This window comes from Rhinolophus ferrumequinum, chromosome 3 (assembly GCF_004115265.2).
Source record: "Rhinolophus ferrumequinum isolate MPI-CBG mRhiFer1 chromosome 3, mRhiFer1_v1.p, whole genome shotgun sequence".
Taxonomy (NCBI): domain Eukaryota; kingdom Metazoa; phylum Chordata; class Mammalia; order Chiroptera; family Rhinolophidae; genus Rhinolophus; species Rhinolophus ferrumequinum.
Genome location: NC_046286.1, coordinates 45,996,068 through 46,005,576, shown reverse-complemented (window position 1 = coordinate 46,005,576; position 9,509 = coordinate 45,996,068). Strand labels below are relative to the sequence as shown.

General features: G+C 42.1%; 1 protein-coding gene across 1 annotated transcript in view; it reads left to right on the top strand.

Annotated features, from left to right (window-relative positions):
- The first annotated feature begins 3,600 nt into the window (after positions 1 to 3,600).
- Positions 3,601 to 9,509, top strand: part of GABRR2 (gamma-aminobutyric acid type A receptor subunit rho2) — a 31,040-nt gene continuing 25,131 nt past the window's right edge. Inside the window, exon 1 of the mRNA XM_033102684.1 lies at positions 3,601 to 3,769. Coding sequence (XP_032958575.1) covers positions 3,660 to 3,769 — 110 coding nt within the window. The 5' untranslated portion in view covers positions 3,601 to 3,659. The remainder of the gene's footprint in view (positions 3,770 to 9,509) is intronic.

The window sequence follows — 9,509 nt, the reverse complement described above, 5'->3', positions numbered from 1 at the left end:
GCCATCATCTCCTCTGAATTAGTGCAATAACCTCCAACAGGTCTCTCGTCTTGCCCCATTCCGACAGTGCAGCCCGAGTCTTCTCCAGTGCACAGATCTTATCCCGTCTCTCCATTGCCCTTACAGGCCCGAACTCTTAATGTGTAGGACACAAGGGTGTGTGTGACCATGGTCCCACCTGACTCTCAGGCCTAATCTGACCTCAGCAAATGCTTCTGGGGCCTTCCCACAGCTCTGAGCTTGAGCCACTGGGGTGAATCCTCTGTCCTGAGAGAAATGAACAAGTATTACACATCCACTGCCTCACACCACATACAAAAATTGGCTCAAAATGGATCTAAGACCTTAATGTAAGAGTAAAAACTAGAAAACTCTGAGGAGAAAACAGTATATCTTTGTGACCATGAGTTAATCAGTGGTTCCTTAGATATGAGATCAAAAGCACAAGCAACCAAAGAAAAAGGAGGTATGTTATATTTCATCAAAATAAAACTTTTTTAAAGATCACCATTTAGAAAGTGAAAGGACAATAGAATGGGAGAAAATATTTGCAGATCATATATATATATATATGCACAAACCTGATAAGGGACTCGAATCTTACATCTAAAAGAAATCTGACAACTCAGTAATCTGATTTAAAAATGGCAAAGAATTTGAATAGACATTTGTACAAAGAATAATACAAATGGTAAAAAACATACAAAGAGATGCTCAAAATCATTAGTCATTAGGGAAATACACTTCAAAACCACAGTGAAATACCACTGCATACCCACTATGATGACTAGAATAAAAATAAGTGTCGGTGAGGATATGGAGAAATTGGAACTCTCATACTTTGCTGGTAGGAATGTAAAATGATACAGCAACTTTGAAAAACTGTTTGGCAATTCCTCAAAAATTAAACAGAGTTACCAGCTGACCCAGCAGTTCCACTCCCAGGTATATATCCAAGAGAAATGAAAATATGTTCACACAAACTTGTCAATGAATATTTATAGCAGCGTTATTGTTAATAGACAAAAACTGGAAACTCAAATGCCCATCAACTGATGACTGAATAAACAAAATGTGTTACAGCTATATAATGGAATATTTTTTAATAAAAATGAAGTCATGATACATGCTACAACATGGATAAATCTTGAAAATGTTATGCTGAGTGAAGCCAGACACAAAAGACTACGTATTGTATGATTCCATTTATATGAAATGTCCAGAATAGGCAAATCCATAGAGACAGAAAGTAGATTGGTGTTTATCAGGAGCTAAAGGGAAGGAGAAATGGTGAGTGACTTCTAATGGGTATGAGGTTTCTTTGCGGGGAGATGAAAATGTTCTAAAATTAGATAGTGGTGAAAGTTGCACAACTTTAGAATATACTAAAACCACACTTTAAAGGGGTGAATTTATGGTATGTGAATGATATTTCAATAAAGCTGTTATAAAAAAAAGTTACGTCATCTCCAACTGTGGTTTTCTCCCTACTATAATCACATAATTGACCTACTAAAAATAAGAGTTTAAAAAATATTAGTAGGACCTAAAATGGCACCTGGGACACAACAAAACAAATATTTCTTGAAAACCAACATCTGGCACAATTCAAGGATTCCAGCCAATCCTTTACAGGCTTGTTCCAAATGGAAGAAAGGAAAAGATATCTTTTGAACAAAAAGAATTTTAACAGGTCTCACTCCTTCCCCACTAAATTTTTGGCAGGAGTGGAGCTTTTAAACAAATTGCCTGGATAATTCTGTCCCCGTACGGAATTATTCCCACTCCCAAGTTCCTGTTTAACCCATTGTAATTTGGCTTCCTGCCACATCTCAGAACTGAAACTATAGTTAACTGAAGTTAGGAACAATATTCTGGTTGCCAGATCCAGCAATCTGTTTTCAGCCCTCACTTCTTCACAGCACCGACTGTTGACTGTCCTCCTTCCTGAAACTCTCCTTTGGTTTTCATAGTTAACCTAGCCAAGGCCAGTTCTTCTGTCCTTTTGTTCTAGCAGCCCATCCGTCTTTTGTAAGTATAGGTTCTTCAGGGTTCTATGCTTGGACTTGGACTCCTGTTTTCCTGGAAGATCTCACCTTTTCCTGTGGTTAAACTACCATCACACACTGATGGCTCCAAATTTATTTCTCCAGTCCAGACCTTCCTCCTCAGCTCCTGGCTCGTACTCCAGCTACCTGCTGAGCATCTGGAGGTCCCGTGGCACCCCAACCTCCACAAGTCAAAATGTATCTTCTCTCTCCACCAAACCTGTCCATCTCTAATGGGTATCATTTAGTGGTGGGACCATCACACCTACCTCCAAACTAGAATCCTGGCTGTCATTGTTGACTTCTCTTACCTCCTCCGCTATTCAGTCACCAAATGGGTTCTACTTCAGGATGAACTTGACTATCTCGCAGTCAAGTTCTGTCTTCCCTCCTCTTCTCCTTCCCTCGTCTCTTCTGTTAAGGCAGGACCTCATCCTCTTTTGTTATTATCATTTCCCTGATCCAAATGCTCCTCGTTAGAAATTTCTTCAAAAATAAAGCAAATCATGTCATCCCACTTTGCTTTTTTTGATTCTCTCTCTCTTACATATTCGTTTGGTGCAAAAGTAATTGCGGTTTAAAGGGTTAAAAATAATTGTAAAAACCACTATTACTGTCGCACCAACCGAATAATAAAACCCCAATTCAGTTTCCCTTCTAGCGATTATCCTGACTTTCATCTTCATCTCTAACCAACCACACTAAGCTTTTCATTCCCAGGATGCAGCAGGTGAGCAATAAGTAATTTTAAAACATTTTATTCTGTGCAGTAGGTTAAACATAACCACATGTATCTTTGCACTGCTGATGTTCATAATTCTATATCTTAGGATAGGCATCGAGCCTAAGTTATGATGTTTGACATTTTAGGATTAAAGACGAAAGTTAATCTAATGCTCGTGATAGGAAGAAGAGCTTACGTAATCATGAATTCTTTTTTGGTTGATACTTTTTTTCAAAATCAAAAAGTGTTGTATGCTTTGCTGAGATGTGTTCTCACTGAGGAATACTGATGGAGGAAAAGCAAGCATCCTTGGTCACAGGCAAAGCACAGTCTCTTAGATCAAGAAATAAAGCAATCCTGTATTTACTCAGCATTTTCTGAGCACGTTCTTATACTCGTCTCCTGTCCACGAAGTCTTCCCTGCAGACCCACTCAGAAAGCAAGCTGACTCCCTGCGGACTGTGACAGACTGGTTTTATGTCGCCAGAGAGAGATTAATGATCTCAGCAAAAAGCTGGCATGTTCAAGAGATTTAATTTGTTTATTTATTTATATTTTTTTATATAACAGTTTTAGCCAAAGCTGTTCTAGAACTCAGCGGAAGCTGAGTTTCCCAGAAGGACAAACTTGTTCACTAATGACCAATCAGTAAGCAGCAGAGCGGTTAAAAGCTTTGGTGTTTGTGTCACGTCCTGGGGAGTGGGGTGGGACAAGCATCAGTATTAAATATGAAATCGGGAAAATCAGCCTGGCCAGCCATGCCCGCGCAGCCCCTCTGAGAAGCACTGTCACGAGGCAGCCGGCTAAATCAATGGTTAAGCTCCGGGGAGATTTGCCCCGCTGCAGGTTACTGGAAAGCAGCTTGTGGCATCATAGGCCGTCACAAGATGCCTTATTTTACAAGACTCCTTGTGTTCTTGTTTTGCCTGATGGTTCTTGTGGAGAGCCGAAAGCCCAAGAGGAGATGGACAGGGCAGCTGCAGATGCCCAAGCCAAGGTAACGTCGTGGGTAAGGGGAGGGAAGCACTTGCAGCAGCTTCTCACTGGGCACAGTTACTCTCCGTGTCGCGAGCAGCAAGGGAACAGCTAGACTGGCTTGAGCCTTTCATTCAGAAGCCTGGGCTCGGCCAAAGCATTTTGATTTAAGGCAGGTGGGTAGATAAAAACTTTCTAGGTAAAAACATTTTTGTACTTAGATTGTGCTGCTCTGTATCTGACGAGTCCATTCCTTAGGGACCACAAATGGCCTGCTAAGTAATTATATTCAGGTATTTGGGGGCGAACTGTGTGTAGGAATTTAGTCTGAACTATTAAAAAAAAATGTAATGGGAAGTTGTCTTTAAATTATTTGGTTGGGCATAACTTTATAATGGTATTGAGTTTCATTTTATGGTTTTGAATCTTAGAAATGGTGTTTGAAATTTGCTAGTTACCAGAAATTTACATGTGGACAACAGTGAATGCCATATCATGATGTAATGGAAACATTTCCAAGAAATACTGGTTAGAACCAGGATTTGCATTCAAAATCACTACACGACAAATCAAAGTTCCTTAATAAGATTGTTTTGAACCGATGTACAAAGCATGATACTCCAGGCCTGATGTAGACATAAGGACTGTTCAGCATTAAGAAAAGAGCAAGTAGCTAAGGTATAAACAGCGTGGGTGAGATGTTACATGTTTGTTTTCCATTCTTCTAAGCACTGTGTGAACTAGTGATTGTGAATATAAACTAACATCTTGAGGTACATTTCCTACGTCAGTGGTCTCTATTTTTAATCATGCACCCCTATCAGTGACAATTTTTAAAACTGTACCTCCAATATATGTGTATATTTAATTACAAATTAGTATAGCTTAACTCTTACATGTCAATAATGAAAGTAATTTTTTGTTCAAGGCTTGGCTGAAAATTTTCAGAGACAGACATAGCTCTATGATTGTCTGACCATGTACATGTCCTGATGGGTGCAAAAAGGCCTAGAGCCATGTTCCCTGATGTGACATTTCCTCTATCCTTTTCCCCAGCTTCTGTTCAATAATTATTTATAGTCTGGATGTATGTTTATCCTTTCATCCACTTTAACACCTGCTGTGTCAGGAAATGTCCCCACCATTCTCCCAGGTGCTCAAGTCATAAACCTGGGTCATCCTTTCTCCTCTTTCCCTCGTACCCCATACCCCATCCATCAGCAAGACCCTCCCACCTCCCTCAGATCTGATCACTTCCTAATCCAGGTACCATGTTCTTTCAGCAAGTTTCCTAATGGTCAGACTCCGGTTTCTACATTGCCCTCCTACAGTCTCCTCTACACATTATCCAAGATGTCTTATTAGGTCCTAAACCAGACTTTTCAACTCCCCTGCTCAGAATTTTCAGGGGTTTCCCCATGCAGTATCATACCCAGGAGGGTCTCATGATCTGGCCTTTTCTCCCACCTCCTTTCTAACTGCTTTCCTTCTCCTTGCTGTCCTCCAGCCCACTGATTTTCTTACTGTTCCTCACACAAGCCAGACTCACCTCAGAACATTTGCATGTGCTATTCCCTCTCTCAGAATGCACTTTCTTCAGATTGTCTCATGGTTTGCTCCCTCCCGCCCTCATTCCGTCCAGGTCTAAGAAGGGTTCTTGAGCACCCTCCACCCCAACCCATCTCTCTCTTATTCTTTACCCTGCTTTATTATATTTTTATGGCACTCAGTACTTCCTGAAGTTACATTATGTATCTGTCTACTTCTTTATTGCCTGTCTCCCCCACAAAGTTTTCCGTCCTATGAAAGCAGTGAATATATGTCCTCCCCATGACTTGAACAGTGTCTGGACAGAGTAGGTGCCCCATAAAAATGTGTTTAGCAAATGAATTTGAGTCTTGGAGTTGAGGAATTGTGCAACCTGCGTATGAGACGACTGACCATGTGGATGTTGACATTCCTAAGGTTGAGGAGAGGAAATGAATGGAGAGAAAGAGAAACAGTTGGTGGCAGAGCGCTCAGTGGAAGTGGCAGAATGGTTGGGCAGTCTGAAGCCAGGCCAAGTGGCTCTAAGAGTAGGGCTACAAGGTGGGAAGCCCCAGCTTATTAGGGAATCTGCCTTTTGGGTGGGAGGGGGGTGAGGAGGGCAGGCCAACATTTAGAGCAACACTGAATAATAAAATGTTTGCAATTGTGGCAATATTATATATCTGCACTGTTGCATATAGTAGCCACCAGCCACATGTGGCTATTGAGCACATACACATGGCTAGAAGAATTGAATATGAATTTTATTTCATTTTAATTAACTTAAACTGCCATATGTGGCGAATGGCTACTTTATTGATCAGCACAGCTTTAGACCTCCCATTGAATAATTTCATCTGGGCAGAGCTGGTAGAGAATGAAAGTTAAGAAGGATTTCATAGGAAGATGTCTCCAAGAACAGGACATTGGGAGAGGATGTCCTGTGTGAACTAGTGATTGTGAATATAAACTTTCATAGGAAGATGTCTCCAAGAACAGGACATTGGGAGAGGATGTCCTTCCCTCTCACAGAGTTTGGACAGAAGATATGCTTGTTTCTCTAAAATAAATAAATAAATAAATAAGAACACTGAGTAAAATAGGGGTATATATAAATGACCAACAAACACTCAAAACAAAATCTCTTCATTTACTTCGAAAAACTTAAATATCTTACACATAACAATAATTAACACTGACTTCTTAAAAGTTCTTTATTTTCTTCTGTCAAGAATTAGATCTCACATCCTGTCAGACCCAAATGTCCAAATGATCTGCCCTTCCTTCCCCTTCTCTTTTTTCTCTCTCTCTCCTTTTCCTTTCTCCCTCCCTTCTTTTCTTTTCCCCCTTTCTTTCTCTCCTCTTTTTTTCTTTTTCTTGTTTAGTAATAATTCTGCCAGTAGAATATTGCTTTAGAATATATAGATGATGTATTATAGAAATGCACACTTGAAACCTATATAATTTTACTAACCAATGCCACCCCAATAAATTTAATAATCAAAGAATATCGCTTTTGGATTTTACTACTTTAGGTTATGTATGGTTGTAGTGAGGGGAAAAAGTGGTCTGGAAAGAGTGAGTGTGAATGAGAGAGAAGAGAGAATTTCTCCTTTGTTATCTAGCTTAGAGGAAAGAGAGAGAACTAGGGTTCTCCAGCTCCAGCTTCCACCTGGGTAGCTGGAGCAACTCTGTCCCCAACTTGGCTTTGATTCCTGCTGGCTGTGACTTGTCTGTTCTCCTGAGGGTTGAGGCTCTCTCTGCACTAGGGTGGAATCTGCAGACAGTTGCCAACTAGACTGATATAAGGAGTGTCGAGTCTGACTAGGATAAAACCAGCATTTTAAAACTTTAACTATATTTACTTCAGAATTTTATCTATCGCAAAGCCAATATTATAACAACATAAAAGAAATGTTTAAAAAGGAAAAAATCCCAGAGGGAGATCCAAGATGGTGGAGTAAATAAACACTGTGCCTTCCATGAACACATTAAAATTACAACTAAATTATAGAACAATCAACCTGGAGAACCATCTGAAGTCTAGCCAAACAGATGTCTTATAACTAAAAATATAAAGAAGAAGCCACAGTGAGACTGGTAGGAGGTGCAGAGAAACAGATTGGGCCCCAAACCTCCTGTGGTGGTTGAAAATCAGGAGGGATACCTTGGCCATGAAGGATCCTCCAGAGGAGCGAGTGGCCCCAGCCCCCCATACCAAGCTCCCCAGCCTGGAGTACAGGTGCCAGGAAGAAGAGCCCCCACAACATCTGGCTATGAAAAATAGTGAGGATTCCAACCATCCAGGCAGGAAAGAAGGCTACAGGGAAACACAGTCGTCCTCTTAAACGGCCTGTGCACAGACTCACTCACTCGCAGGAACTTACCTTGGGCTCCAGCGGAGAGATGGTGACTCGGGGGGGCCTCGGAGACATAAGGAGGGGAAAACAGACTGAGGAGTGTGGCTTCAGGGCGGGGGGGAGGACTGGCAGACAGTCGATATTTTCCCAGTGAGGGGTCTTCTTCCTATGCAGCCGGCAGGCATGCACCATCTTTCCTGTGTTGAGCCCGCCCCCACAGGCCAAATCTGAATCTGATTGGCCTGGTGAGCTCCACTGCTCTGCCCTGCTCTCTCAGCTGGGATGCTCCCCCACTCAACTTGCACACAGCTTGAGGCACTTTCTCTGCAAGCAGCCAGCCCCTCCCGCATTGCACTCTTTCTAGGAAAACTATCAGAGTCCATGGTTCCCAGGTGGGTAACAATTGGCTTCGGTGTGCTCTGAGATTTGTTGAGTCACTCCAGCCTCAGCACTGGCACCAAACCAGAGTCTACATTAACCTAGTGACCACAACTCTTCCTAATCTAGTGACTCCCTGAGACCCTGCCTCACTTAACTCGTGAACTACACGAGGCTTTATCAGTGGCTGCACCTTAAGGGAGCCGGTAGGTGGCGGCAGGCCCCCTGGTGTCCTGGCTTTTTGCCAAGTTACCCCAGGCCTGGTGCTGGTAGCAGCTGTATTCAGTTTACAGCATGGCCTTTCCCATGTGCCTCCAGGTTTAGCACAGGCAGCGAACAACTGTGGATCACTTTGTAGCTCTTACCAGATAGTCCCTGGCCAGTCACAGGCAGTGGCTGACATGGGCCTGCACCAGACCCCCTCCTAAAAGGCCCCAGAACTAACATACTTGGAGGGTGGCTTCAGACTACAGCAGAGCAGTGCCCAATTAGCCCCACATATGGCACACACAAAGGGTGGTCTCAACAGGCACCAGAGCTCACTCAGTGGGGTAAGCCTCCTGCACTGCAGCCCATAAGCTGTGAACAAGGCCATACTCCACAGTCAGTCAACCTGAAGGTCAATCCCACCCATGGAGTGCTACTAGCAAGCAAGGCTCAACGATAACAGGAGGGCACATACATCCCATACAAGGGACACTCCTGGAGCACTAAGCAGGTGACAAGGGACACTGTACTACTGGGCCCCACAAAACACCTACTACATAGGGCCACCCGGCCAAGACTGGGAGACATAGCAGATCTACCTAATACACAGAAACAAACACAGAGAGAGAGGCAAAATGAAGAAACAAAGAAATGCATCCCAAATGAAAGGAGAGGAGAAAAATCCAGAAAAAGAACTAAACAAAATGGAGGCAAGCAACCTACCAGATACAGAGTTCAAAACAATGGTTATAAGGATGCTCAAGGAACTTAGCAAGAACTTCAACAAAGAGATGGCAAGCATAAAAAAGGACATAGAAACTATAAAAAAGAAGTGAAAAATATAATAACTGAACTGAAGAATGCAGTAGAAGGTATCACCAGCAGACTAGATGAAGCAGAGGATCAAATCAGTGATTTGGAAGATAAGCTGGCAGAAAACACCCAATCAGAACAGCAAAAAGAAAAAAGAATAAAAAGAATGAAGACAGTTTAAGAGACCTGTGGGACAACATTAAGCGTAACAACATTTGCATCACAGGGACACCAGAAGGAGAAGAGAGAAAGCAAGGTATTGAAAACATATTTGAAGAAATAATGACTGAAAACTTCCCTAACCTGGTGAAGGAAATAGACATACAAGTCCAGAAGCACAGATAGTCCCAAACAGGGTGAACCAAAACAGGTCCACACCTAGACACATTATAATTAAAATGGCAAAGTTTAAAGACAAAGAGAGACTCCTAAAAGCAGCAAGAGAAAGGCAACTAGTAACATATAAGAGAGCTTCCA